This window comes from Austrofundulus limnaeus, unplaced genomic scaffold (genome assembly GCF_001266775.1).
Source record: "Austrofundulus limnaeus strain Quisiro unplaced genomic scaffold, Austrofundulus_limnaeus-1.0 Scaffold15, whole genome shotgun sequence".
Taxonomy (NCBI): Eukaryota; Metazoa; Chordata; class Actinopteri; order Cyprinodontiformes; family Rivulidae; genus Austrofundulus; species Austrofundulus limnaeus.
The window spans coordinates 269947-284252 of NW_013952417.1; the positions used below are offsets into that span (position 1 = coordinate 269947).

At 35.6% G+C, this 14306-nt stretch overlaps 1 protein-coding gene across 2 annotated transcripts in view; it reads right to left on the bottom strand.

The window, feature by feature from the left end:
• Positions 1–104: 104 nt before the first annotated feature.
• dcp2 (decapping mRNA 2) overlaps positions 105–14306 on the bottom strand; it is a 20293-nt gene continuing 6091 nt past the window's right edge. The window contains exons 7-11 of one of the 2 annotated variants that reach the window (XM_014002790.1): positions 13128–13229; positions 12829–12937; positions 9827–9910; positions 2510–2561; positions 105–1907 (exon numbers count right to left, since the gene is read on the bottom strand). In XM_014002790.1, coding sequence (XP_013858244.1) covers positions 1780–1907; positions 2510–2561; positions 9827–9910; positions 12829–12937; positions 13128–13229 — 475 coding nt within the window. In that variant the 3' untranslated portion in view covers positions 105–1779. Of the gene's footprint in view, positions 1908–2509; positions 2565–9826; positions 9911–12828; positions 12938–13127; positions 13230–14306 lie in introns of both variants that reach the window. The other variant, XM_014002789.1, reaches the window with a different exon arrangement.

The window sequence follows — 14306 nt, forward strand, 5'->3', positions numbered from 1 at the left end:
TATATATATATATATAAAACCTATTTAACTAGACAGGCAACTGCCCAAAATCACATCTTAACCTGAAGAAAATCAAAGGATCTGTTTTAGCAGTAAAACTAGGGTTGAGAGTAAACAACAACACTTTATTAGGATTCACATACAAAGTAAAAACACAGCGAAAACCAAGTGCAATTTGACATTATCATCTGTAAAATCTATTACAAAGAACAAATGAAACAAATATTTTACAAAGTCCCCTTTGAAACATCTACAAACATCTTCCTTTCTTCAATCCTGTCTGGCCTTTAAAAGAAATCTGTTTTTTGTTTGACTTTTTACACTCATGGTATCTGATGGTTACGCTTCCTCTTCCATCAAGGTCACAGACTGGGTCATGAAAAACATGAAAAATAACTTTTGTTAAATTTAAACCCATAAATGTTTTGTCTTCTGAGACAAAGCCTTCACAAATGCACAGAAATGTGTTGATTATGTCACTATAGGACAAGATACATTTGAAAGCTGGACTATTTAGTTTAATGTATATAGTTGGTCTTTATTGTGTGTGCGCACAAAATATTCATTTTTTTAAATACGGTTTTCAGTTATTTTGTGATATTTTGTAAAACTGAAAGCCATAAACTCAAATTCCAAATCTAATACTGACTATTAAAAGATGTTCATAACTAGAAATCCTAAAATCCAATCACCATTCAGCCTCGTCTGTTTGCAACTTAGCCTGTTTTTGTATTTTCTGAAAATATTTTTTAGGACTTTTAAACATATTTTTTGTATTAATTTAAATGTTAACATTACAAATCATATGCTTTCATACAACAGTGATTCATGAATTTAACAACATTCAGTTTGAGATGTAAAAAAAGCTTGTTCTTAATTTACTAATATTCAAAATGTAACATTACATTCTGCTTCTCCCAAAAGTCTAATGCGATGTCAATAATAAAGACAAAAACACAGTTAAAAGCCAAATCCAACCAACAATCATAACATAAAAAGTATAACAAATGAGGCTCAGATTAAAGTTAATATTTTAAGACTAAATTAATATTCACAGATGAGTCTGGAGTTTGTAGATGTGAATCAGACACAATTACCTTGTGAAGTAAAACTGACTGTGGAGAAACAATTGTATAGATAAGATTTGTATTTTTAAAACGATAACAGTGAAATAACAAAAAATAAATAAAAAATAGCATTGTGTTCTGTATTATATAATTAGTAAATAGGTTGTATTTTTTGCAAACAGGCTCAAATCTATCAATAAATTCACATTATTTACATTTACAAGCTCGGAAATCATTTGAGAAAATTAATTTAAAGCTTATTAAATCTTAAAATCCTGATGTGACAATTAACATTTAACTGACCAAATTCACTTTTACTATTAGGCTTCTTTTAGATTTAACTCTTTACCGTCACCAAATATAGGTTTAAAAATCGATTTTCTTCTCAACATGATGAATGTTGTGGCCTTCTGGGTAACTTGAACAGCCCTCTCCTTTTACATTTGTCTAGTTTCCTTCAGACTTTATCTCAGTAAAGTCACATCAGGACTAAAGATTACATTAAGTCACTTTCAAAGGTCTAAAAAGTGGGGAAACAAAGGCAAAGTACCACAAACCGTCCTCCGCCTAGTCGCTCGAATTTGGAGGATGTTTTTTTGTAAGTGTGCCTTTGCAACAACCAAGACAAAAAAAATCATGCTCAGAAATTTGAACTGCGAGATTAAAAAAGTCTCTCGAGCCTAAAGCTTGATGGTGATGATGATCAGCAATGTCAGTAATCAAAACATCTCATGATGGCTTCTCTGTCAAATTTGAAGTTCAGAAACGCCTTGGAAGACAAAAAATGTCCCAAGTATCGGTCATCAGCTGGTAAATAACTGGAGCTGTTTGAAGACACATCTGTGGAAAGACAAAAGTTAAAGAAAGTTTGAAACTATTCTCAAAAGGTAGAGAATGTGCAACTAACGTCCACATCTTCTTTTTAACTCCGCTCTACGGTTACCATAAAAAAAACAATAATACATTTTCTCCTTTGACTCTGGTGTGAGAAAAATAACTGCTGTTTTTATTTATATGCAGAGCTTCAACATAGCTATTATACAGCAAAACGACAGGGAGAAACTATGATGATTTATGCTCAGCGAAACAATATTTCTGTTGTATTAAAAAAAATTTGGATTTACTGTGGTAGGACATTAGGAATAAAATTGGTTACAATTGACTCCAGTCTATAATAAACATACAACTTTATGGAGGATTTCATCATACATGAATTTTGTATCAAAATAACACAGTTATAAATACCTGTGTTATGTAACTAACACAAATAACACACACAATACCTTAACAGTAGATAAAAATGTAAATTCTTTGTTAACACACTGCACCAAAGCATCAGGAAATATTCTCTGAACTGTGTCATCTCTCTCCTGAATGCAGAGCAGTACAATTAAATTTTATAACTTCATCAAGTTATCCCAGTAAGTATTTTCACCTCGTACCTTTCTCAAACATATCCTGTAGTCTTCTAGGTTGAGGCTTTTTATCTTCTTTCTGCTGAGTCAGGAAAAGAGTGAACAGTTCAGGATTAAGATCACATCAAAGATTCAACTTCTGTATAATTGTCACTGTAGAAAACAGAATTATAATTCAGGCATTTGCTTCAAAACGTTCAAAGAGTTAAAAAAAGAACATTGTAGGGATTGTGTGACTTCCTTGACTTCCTGGCTCTAACTTTATCAACACATTCTGACATTTATCTTTTTTTATCTTGCTTCTCATAAGAACAATACATAACTGAATATTCATTTTAAACTTTTATTTTCTTGTATTTTATTTCAAATTTGAGATTCAGAGCCATGTGTAGAATTAAGTGATTCAAAAAGGAAAAAAAGATTAAAATCTTAATTGCACAAGTGTTATAAATATGGAAGAGGATTAGGGCCATGGAACAAAAAATACTATTTTTTCCTGGGTTCTGACTTTAGTCTAAGAATTTTTTTATTTTATTTTGAGAATTAAGTCAGAATTCTGACTTTTATCGCAGAATTCAAAAAAAAAGGCACTGTGCCCCTAATTCTTTTCTAAATATAAAGCCCTTTGGGCCTTTTTTTTTTGTTAGTTTGGAAGTATTTCTACATAAAAGGCTTTCAAGACTTCCAGTTACGGCGCCGAGGCGAGCAGACGCATTGAACCAGAGCTCCCAACTCGATCGGCTAAATCCCCTTTGCCAGAGCTGAATTAACCCACTAAGACCAACTATTTTATGATGAAAAGGGGAAAAGTATCAAAAAGTAACGGGAAATCAAAACAGACAGAAGAAACAAGCGAGAGAACTTTATTACTCGACGAAAGCGCCTCAGACCAGCACATGGCTATGGAAGGGCTTCAAGCTAGCACCGGAGCTATCCACAAAGAGATCGTAGCTATCCGTAAAGACATGAAGGAAGAGCTGTGCTGCTTTCGTGATGACTTCACTGCCGACATGAAGAGAGATTTAAGAAAATTTTCAAGAGGAGATTAATGGAAAACTAAATGAAGTCGTGTCGGACATAAAAGAGAATCAAAAGAGAACGGAGGAGTCTACAACGTGTGGCAGAAATGGAGGAGTGGACCGCAGCGGCAAAAGAGGTGCTGTCTTTAACAACCAAGATAAAATTCAAGCCAAACTGACTGATCTAGAAGCACGCTCACGAAGAAATAATATCCGTGTGTACGGGATTCTGGAAGATACAGAGGGAGATAATCTGCTGGAATTTATGGACGGTTTCATTAAGGCTGAGCTGTCACTCCAAGATATCGACCTGGCTATACAACGCTGCCACCGGGCTTTGGGTCCCAAACCACCGCAGAATGCGAGCCCCCGCTCCGTGGTGATCTCCTTTCTGGCATTRAGAACCAGGGATTTGGTGCTTCGCACCGCGTGGAAGAAAAGAGAAATTCGCCTCAACCAGCAGCGGGTTTATTTCGATCAGGACTATCCGGCAGAGACTCAAAAGAAGAGGAAAGCTTACGCCCCTATCAGAAAACCTCTGAAAGAAAAAGGTCTCCGCTTCCAAACCCATCGCCGGCTAAGCTCCGTGTGTTTTTTGATGGTGGCCCGATCATATATAGCATTGCGGCGGACGCCATGAAGGATCTGCAGAAGAGGGGTCTCGCGCCTGACTGCACTACTAGCAACGCTGGTTCCCACACGGCAGCGCAGATGGAGAAGCTGGACAGACTGTCCTGGGTGACGAAGGAGATCAAACGAAGTAACCCCGACGCACACGGAGAAAGAACGCAGAAAAAACTCAGCGGATTTCGTCATGAGGCTGGAGATGCTGCCGCTTCTCCAAACGTGTCTCTCGTTTAAACTCATGCGGTAAGATAAACAATCACAGTGATCTGATCCAGCGTGTGGACTGAGAACTGAACATTTTCGTAGAGAGACACTGTGTCAGACACCATTATAACAACACTTAAGTTAACCTTCGCTAATGTTAATAAGAAACGTTACTGATTTAAAAGTAGATAATGCTTGACTGTTGTTTGGGAGCCGGTTTAAAGGCTCTGATTGTGCACTGAGCTTACACTCGTACCGAGCTAGGTCAGTTAGCACTGGAGAGACCCCCCATGAGAAGAGCCTCATGGGGGCCTTTCTCTTCATCAAGGACTCCTTAATGAGTCGTTTTGTGTTGGAAGTCGTTCCTTTTGTACTTTTTCAAGTTCCAGGTTCTATGTTTTTGAGTCTTGTAAATGTTTTATTGTTAAGGTCACCTTGGATATGTAAGTTAGAGGGATTTATTCATTTGAAGATTTATGTTCCAACAACCATTTAAATTTATAACTATTAATGTACACGGGTTACAGAATCCAATTAAAAGAGGAAAGCTTATAGCTAAGATGAAGAGAGAACAGCAACAAATAATCTTCTGGCAGGAAACCCATTTAACAAAAGAGAACCATGTAAAATTTTTAAAAAAGGGTTTTAAAAAGACATTTTAATCCTCCCACTCAAATGGACACTCTAGGGGCGTGGCAATATTAATTGCAAATAATGTGGACTTTCAGGTATCCAAACAAATTACAGATAAAGAAGGCCGTTTTGTTTTGGTAAGGGGAACACTTGACTCAAATGAAGTAACTTTACTCAACATATATAGACCTCCAGGACATGACAAAATACTTATTGATAAAATATTTGATCTTATAGTGACTGAAACAGCTGGTGTTTTGATATATCGGGGGGACTGGAATGCACAACTGCATCCTTCCCTGGATTTCTCAAACCCTTTAAAAAAATCAGCCCAGAATCTCTGTATATAAAAAAAATGATTAAAAAGATTGGCTTTGTTAAAAAGATTGGCTTCGTTGATGTATGGAGGGAATGCCACCCATTGGCTAAGGAGTTCACTTTTTCTCTCACCCTCATGGAGTTTACTCAAGAATTGATTATTTTTTCTGATTTAGAGCAGACAGATACAGGGTTCTAGACTGTAGTATTGGTACTAGGGATGTGTCAGATCACTCTGGGGTATATTTGAAACTATATTTAGATTCTCATCCCAAGACAACAATATGGAGAGAGACTTAACACAGCTCTGTTGAACGATAACAAATTTGAGGAATTTATTAACAAGGAACTTATGGAATATATAGATTTTAATAACAGCAATGATATGTCCCCAAGTATATGCGGATGCGGCAAAAGCAGTACTGCGTGGGAAAATCATACTGTGGGCATCAAGGAAGAAAAAAGAGAAATCTGAGCAATTTAGTGACTAAACAGTTAAACATTTTAGAGCAGAATCATGTTGAAACCAAAGACCCCAATCTTCTACAGCAAATTGCTGCAATAAGAGCGGATTTAAATACTAAACTCAATGATAAGGTGATATTTAATCTCAAATATACAAAACAAACTTACTATGAAAATGGACCTCGGGCAAAAAAATTATTAGCCTGGCGATTAAAACAACAACTAGACAGAACCATCTATAAAATTAAAAATCCCATTTCCAACCAGATGTGTTTTTCACCTGACGAAATACAAAAATCATTTGAAATATATTACAGGAAATTGTATAGTCAACCCGAACTAACGGAGCTTCCCTCAGTAAAGCAGTTTCTAGACTCATTGGATCTCCCCTCAATTGGCGTGGAGCAAAATAAGTGGATATCTGCAGAAATAACACCAGCAGAGGTTGATAAAGCTATCTCAAAATTAAAAACAAGTAAGTCACCAGGTGGTGACGGATTACCAGCTGAATGGTACAAAACTTTTAGGAGACCTATAACACCATTGCTGTTAAAATGTTTTAATCATGTCCTTAAAGGAGGTGAGATTCCACCATCCTGGGAACAAGAGATAATATCCGTTTTACCAAAACCAGGAAAGGACAAAAGTGAATGTGGCTCATACCGGCCCATTTCTGTCTTGGACATTGATTATAAAATATTCACTTCAATAATTGTCAGTAGACTAGAAAATATTATCCCCTAATCGACTGACACAGACCAGAGAGGATTTGTTAAAAATAGATGTACTCGGGATAATGTGAGGCGAACGTTACACTTGTTCGACACTATGAGCAGAAATAATTTAAAATCTTTAGCAATTAGTTTTGACGCTGAAAAAGCCTTTGATTCTGTAAGATGGGAATACTTATATCTGGTTCTACAGCGGTTTGGCTTTAACAACACAATCACAAGTTGCTTAAAATCAATATACAGTTCGCCAGTAGCAAGGATCAAATTAAATGGCGGCCTTTCAGGCACATTCCCACTGGAACGAGGATGCCGACAAGGATGCCCTCTGACCCCAATTCTCTTCTTCTCTTTATAGAGCCACTTGCTCAAAAAATTAGGGAAGCCCCAGAAATTAAGGGAATCATATTTAAGGGAAGAGAATACAAAACATGTCTATACGCCGATGATGTTCTGGTGACTTTATCTGACCCAGATGCCAGTCTACCTCACCTCATGTCCTGCCGCCACCAATTTGGACTTTATTCAGGTTATAAATTAAATACTGGAAAAACTCAGACCCTCTGCTTTAATTACTCACCCCAAGAGGATATAAGTAATTGGTTCAAATTTAACTGGAAAACAAAAATCATGAAATATTTAGGTTTTAATATTACCAAAAATTTAAACAAAATATACAAAGTAAATTACGGTTCTATGACTAATAAAATAAAAAATAACTTGGACAGATGGGCCCCACTAACGCTCGAGTTGTACAGTCGAATTGAAATCATAAAAATGATCATTTTACCTCAACTGCTGTACCTATTTCAATCTTTATCAATAGAAATTCCTACCAAGCAGTTTAATGAGTGGAACCGGATTATCTCCAGGTTTATATGGTGAAATAAGAAACCAAGGGTACATTATAAAACGCTACAACTACCAAGAGACAAAGGAGGAATGTCTCTCCCATGTTTGGAAAATTATTACAAAGCAGCACAACTGCAATTTGTGGTTCACTGGTGTGAAGAGGGGTATGAAGCAAAATGGAAAGATTTAGAATTAAGCCAAATCGACATCCCCCTGCAAGCCCTACTGGGGGATAAACATCTCAAGAACAAACATGCAGATGAGTTGTGTGTCTCCACAAAAGTCCCTCTCAGCATCTGGTTTAGAGAGTTTTGCAACCCACTCTTAGAGAGGAAAACTCACTTCTTAAGATGGATTGAACATGATAGGGATTTTGTACCAGCACAACTTGATTCAAAATTCAAACAACTAACCAGTAAAGGTACAACTTCATACTGTGTGATTTCTTCTGGTGCCAATCTGGAAAGTTTCCAACAATTACGAGAAAAATTTGACCTTGACAAACAAGATTTTTTCAGATACCTGCAGCTCAGGCACTACTTTAATAAGAACAATAAAACATTGGAAAAAGATGATCAAGACCTCATTAATATCTTTATTGATGCTTATAAAGGTAAATCCTATAAGAAGAGGRTGTCCAGAATATATGGGTGCTTAGAAGCCAATAAAAACATCAACAATATATATTAAAAATTCATGGGAAAGGGAGGCAAAAATAATGCTGACGGGGGATGAGTGGCTAAACATATGCCAAACTAACTCCACTACCACAAGCTCAGGACATTGGAGGGGATTTTCATGGAAGAATATTGTTAGATTTTTTATAACCCCCAAAAGAACATTCTCTCAGACCGGCAGGACCGAATCAGGGCACTGTTGGAGACAATGTAATAATGTGATGGCTGACCACTTCCACATTTTCTGGGGCTGCCCGCTGATTTATTCCTATTGGTCAAAGGTTACCAAAGATATAAGAAAAATTCTTGGATTTGAAATAAAGAATAACTTTAAAACTATACTGTATATCTGGGTAGTTTACCAAGTGAACTCAACACTCAGGATAAGTATCTTTTGAAAATACTACTAATAGCAAGTAAGAAATCAATAACAAGAAAGTGGCTTAGTGGGAGCCCACCGACATTGAGGGACTGGTTAGCCATGGTAGAAGAAATACGTGAAATGGAAATGCTAACTTTTTCCTTAAGACTCCAGGAAAACAAAATCAAAAATCACTTGTTGAAATGGTTTACATATCGGAACTCGATAGTAAGCTGAGTATTGCAAAACATTATTAGGAATGAAATCCGGGGTTAGGTGCGGAGCAGATTTGCATGACTTGGTAAATCTCCCACCTGTTTGACTCTTCATGAAACTTTACATCTACAGTAACCCGACTGTCAGAATTTGTCAGTTTCAGTTTTATCTTTTTGTGAAGTGTAGCTGTTTCCCTCCCTTGGTGACCTCACTGTTCTGAGTGCTGTTTAATGTCCTTGTTGTGACTATTTATTAATGTATTATTATTTTTATTATCTTTTTATTTTTTTACTCTTGTTAGTATTATTTCTTTCTTCTTTCTCGCTCCTGTTCTGTATAAAAAACATTTCAAAAATAAAAAAATAAAGTATAAAAAAAGGCTTTCAAAGCAAATGTTGCTGCTTAGACAATCTGTTATTAACTTTCGACACAGTCCAAGCAGACCCACAGATCACTGCAGTCTAAAAACAACTCAGATCTTTATCATTAAATAGTATTATAAAGCAAAATACCATCAGCTTCACATCACATGATTATTATGGAACAAATTCATACCAGAATGGCCTCAGGCTGCACTAAAAGTGTTACCCTTCACTGCTGCTGATAATGTTTTATATAGATGACCAGATAATGTGAAAGTGAAGGAAGGGCACAAGTTTATAAAATGTTTCCACAAACAGCTATGAAACTTTGGAGACTGGAGTTAGTTTAAAAGCAGCAATCCACTCTGGTCTTAGCTGAGTTCAGACTAGAAGTTGGCTCTTCACTCCAGTCAGAATTCAGCTGTTTTACAACATGAATCTGTCCAAAGAGCTATAAACAACATGTAAGATAATTACTGTTCATAACTTTTGCATAGAGCCCAACTTCAAAATGTATATCCCTTTCATTATCACATCACATGACTTTTTTTAATTATCACATGTTCTTCTAAAGTTTTTTTCTCCTTATTTATAAAATCTTACAATAAACTTGTTATAATAAACTATTGTTTATTATAACATCTTATAAACATGTTATAAACTATTGATTATAATAAACATGTTATAAAAACTATTGTTATAAAATCTTACAATAAACTTGTTATAATAAACTATTGTTTATTATAACATCTTATAAACATGTTATAAACTATTGATTATAATAAACATGTTATAAAAACTATTGTTATAAAATCTTACAATAAAAAAAGACTATATTTGATTTTAATAGTAATTGTGAGTTTTTCCATTTATTGTTTCTACCTGCTGGTTGCTGATGTCACCAGCTCCTTTCTTGACACAAGGAGAGTCCTGGCCTTTCTTCCCACTGCCTTTCAAAACAGCTTTCTGCAGAAGGAAATTAACAGAAACTATCAGGTGGCGATGATTTGACCAAGGACATATTGGGAATTTAACACATTTTGTCACGTGACCTGGGTGTGCTTCGCAAGGGGGATTTTTATCCACTGAGCTAATGCTAACGCTATCCATTGAAATCAATAAGCAGAATGTAGCACAGTGTAAACAAATGCTTAGTAAATGTACAAATGTCAAAAGTACTTTGATATATACTATAAAAATTGTTACAAGGTTACAAGAATAAAAGGGATGATGTTTCACAGGTAAATCTTATGCATATTTAACCAAAATGAATGGTTTTAACTGTAAAACCTGTTTGCTAACATTTAATAAGCGTCAATGTTCATGTTAAACCTTTTTTAGAATCAACTATCTGTTGTCAATTATATTATTTACTGATACTGAACAAGTAAAATATGGACTGGATTACTGACTAGACTGCATAATAATTCAGACATTATGATGTAGACTCGCTAATGATAGACAGTAATGTAATGATTGAGCATCATAAACCTAAAATAATACAGTCCTTGTCAAGCTATCAGACGGGCCTGTTTAATTATAGATATTATATTTTCTACACCCAGTATGTGTGTTTTTGTACATTTCCAGACAAAAACAAGAAAGACTAATTGTACCAGCTGTGGGTCACATACAACCCTCATAAATATGAAGCTGAAGAGTTAATCTTTGTCATAAAAACAAATTCATTAAACTATTCTTTGTGACCTGAAATAATTTCTGCTCGAGTTAAAATGATGGTAGTTTACAGCAAAAACTTTATTAAAGTTAAGCTGACATAAAAGTGTCAAACAGTATAAACACATATCATACTTTATTGTGTAATTTTGCAATTTTATAGTAATCTATTGAAGAAAAAAATGTTAAATATGGATGGTTATAAATGTATATTAATATACACGTCTATATATTATCTATCAATCTATAAGTTAAATTTTTAAATTTTATTTTAAATATATCAGGTCTGGTTGATAAATATATAAATGTCTAGCTGGTCAGCATACATGGACTTCTAACACATATGAAGTGCAAAATGCTTATTTTAAAAGGGATCCATGATTAGTTGTAACATTAGACTTTATCTGATAAACATATATTTTAACAGTAAAATAAAGACTGTAAAAATACTGTAGGCTGTTTAGTTTTGAAAATTTTTAAAAATATATTTTAACACYGYRGGAGCCATTTTATTTACACACYAAGCATTCTGGGTAAATGATGACGTGGATAGGTCCTCTGTGTGAGTGAGCTATATCCACCCTGAAGGTTAATCTTGGACAATATCTGATGATCGYCTCTTTTAAATGAAACCAGAGAGCGTTGACAGAGAGGAGAAGGTAGAAATGACTCAGCCTGTAACTGAAAATATAGATGGAGGACATCAGAGCTGCTTCATGGAAGAAGAACCTCAGCTGAGCCTTATATGTATTAGCTCGGRGCTAGCGRGACAAACAAGCTAAACTGAGGTCCTCCATCCATATTTTCAGTTGCAGGCTGAGTCATTTTTGTGTTCCCCTCTCTGTCATGTGGATGGAGGACCTCAGTGACGAGAGGAGAATGTGTACAGCTGAGCATATATACGACCTATATATGACCTATCCACGTCATCATTTACCCAGAATGCTTTTTGTGTAAAAAAAAATGGCTCCACCTGTGAGCATTTATACATACATATATATGGTGATAGGGGCTAACGCTATAGCTAACAGGCTAAGCTGAGGTTCTTCTTCCATGAAGCAGCTCTGTTGTCCTCCATCCATATTTTCAGTTKCAGGCTGAGTCATTTCTACCTTCTCCTCTCTGTCAACGCTCTCTGGTTTCATTTAAAAGAGTCGATCATCAGATATTGTCCAAGATTAACCTTCAGGGTGGATATAACTCACTAGCAGCCTCACAGCGATGACCTATCCACGCCATCATTTACCCAGAATGCTTTGAGTGTAAATAAAATGGCTCTGTCTGTGTAAAATATTTTTAAACTTTTAGTTTAAAAATGATAAAAACTAAACAGCCTACAGTATTTTTAGTCTTTATTTTACAGTTAAAATGTATGTTTATTAAATAAAGTCTAATGTTAGTCATGGATCACTTTAAACCTCTGTTAGTCATTTAAATTAGTTATTTATTTTTAATTTCTGTAAACCATTAAATTCACAACTTCCTCAGCTTTTCTGAACCATAGTTTGTAAAATTTGAGCAAGAAATAAGAACTTTATAGTTTTTCTACAGGATGATGCCTCACAATCCATTGACATCTATTCATTTTGTCGATATTCTTGCATAACTCAATGCATAACAGAGCTCCAGTGTGTGCACGTCGGTGTAGCTAGCAACGTGCTAGCCACACCCAATCCAGTAACATAGATCATTAGTTTCATACATATGTAGTGACGCACAAATGCACTACATCACTAGTCATACCTTGTGAATAATCCTAAGAAATTGTCTCTTTTGCAGGGTTACTACAGCTTAAAACAAGTTAAATTTTAGACTTTTTAAAGCCATTTTAAAACAAATTTAAGACCAACTTCACAATAAACACAAATGTAAAAAAAAACTATTTTACCCAAATGTTTATTTTAACACAAAATACAAAAGCAGTGAAAGGCATTCTGTAAATTATTTCAAAATATAAATAAATGTTACCAGTAATTTTAATGTTTGAGACCTCCTGCTTACAACATGTTAATATATTAAGGTCTCCGAAAACTTACCGAAAAATACCTTAATTTATCCAGAATAGCCCATTTGTTTATAAGGTGCAGGCTGGAATTTTGTGAATTAGTGACTTTTGTGGATTAAATAGACGGTTGAAAAAGATTTTCCATTTTTTTTGTTTAAGTCATGGTGAACACAATAACAGCAGAGTTCTCTGTTTCTCTGACCTGGTTGAGTTCATTCTGGCTCAGGTTTCCTGGAGTTTTCTGCTGCTTGTGTTTGGTCCAGCTCTCTCCAGGAAATGCATAAGTACCTGTGACGTAGCGAGATTTTGACCTGAGTGCAGATTAATGAGGGGAAGAAAATGAATGATTACAGCACTGGTTTGCAACACAACAACCGAGCATTTCTAAAGATTACAGTTTTTTATTGTATAAGTTGAAATCTCTCAAATTACAATTTTGTTTTTGTACAAATATAGAAACTCCTGAAACAAACAACACAAACCAAGACAAAACCTTTTTACCGGATGTTGTCTAAAGGTTTGGATGGAGTAGTTCTGTTATTTGTCAAGTCTTCATCGCTGTCCGAGTCACCTTTCAGCCGGCCAATCCATTCTCTCAGTGGCCTGGACAGGAGGATCAGAAAGACCTCCATCAGCATCAGCTACATAACAGTTTCACTTAAAATATTAATAAACTAAAGACAGATAGCATTTCATCCAATGTTAGTATCTTACACAACTAAACTAATTCAAACTGGTGGCAGTGGATGATAAGAACAAAATGCTGCAGTAAAGAAAAATAAAGCATTTAGGTAGGAGAAGAATAAATGAAGCAGATGTGCGTTAATTGCTGGCAGTGTTAACTGCAGTACTTCTACTGTACGATGGATGGCTGGACGGATGGACACATTTTAATATTTATTGACTGTTTCACCCTCGAGTTATGACTCTGGGTCTTTTTTATGTTATATTTCTAATGTGTATTTATTTTTGTAAAAAACAAAATAAAATAAATTAAGAAAATACTCTTGTTGACTTCAGGCACCACAAGGTGTCAATGCACAGATATTTGAGAGGGTAAATTTAACACTCAGAGTTAAAATCAAACTCTGTGTAGTGTTGCAGTAACACAACTCAGTATTTTGTAGAAAAGTATAATGGAGTCACCCTTCACACACCAGGAAGTACCTCTCGCTCATGGGTGTCGATTTATGGTCAATAACACAAACTTAAACTTGAACAACTTGATCAAACTGAACAAGAAAACAAACCAGAACTCATTCTGACTCTCATGAACTTCTTTAATAGTCATAAACATGTAAAAAACATCATTTCTACAAGATTACCCAGCATTCCTTGCAGAGAAAATACTAGTCTTTCTGACATGAGGTGGAAGAGGGCGAGACTTAACAGTGGGCGGAGCTTATTTAACACTGTCCAATGTTGAGAAAACACTGAGGAAATCAACACTGTGAATTAACACCAGGAGAAAGACCCCGCTCTCCCCAGAGACACTTTCCAGCTCGTCCTGGAGGACTCCGAGACGTTCCCAGGCCAGAGGGGATAAATGATCAAGTCCAGGATTTTCTCCAAAGTGCCAGACTTATTTTGAAAACATTTTAAAATGCTTATTTCAGACCCGCATCTGAGACCACCTGCGCCGCGCAGCGCGCTGTGTGTGTCTGTGGGGGGGGCACGGTG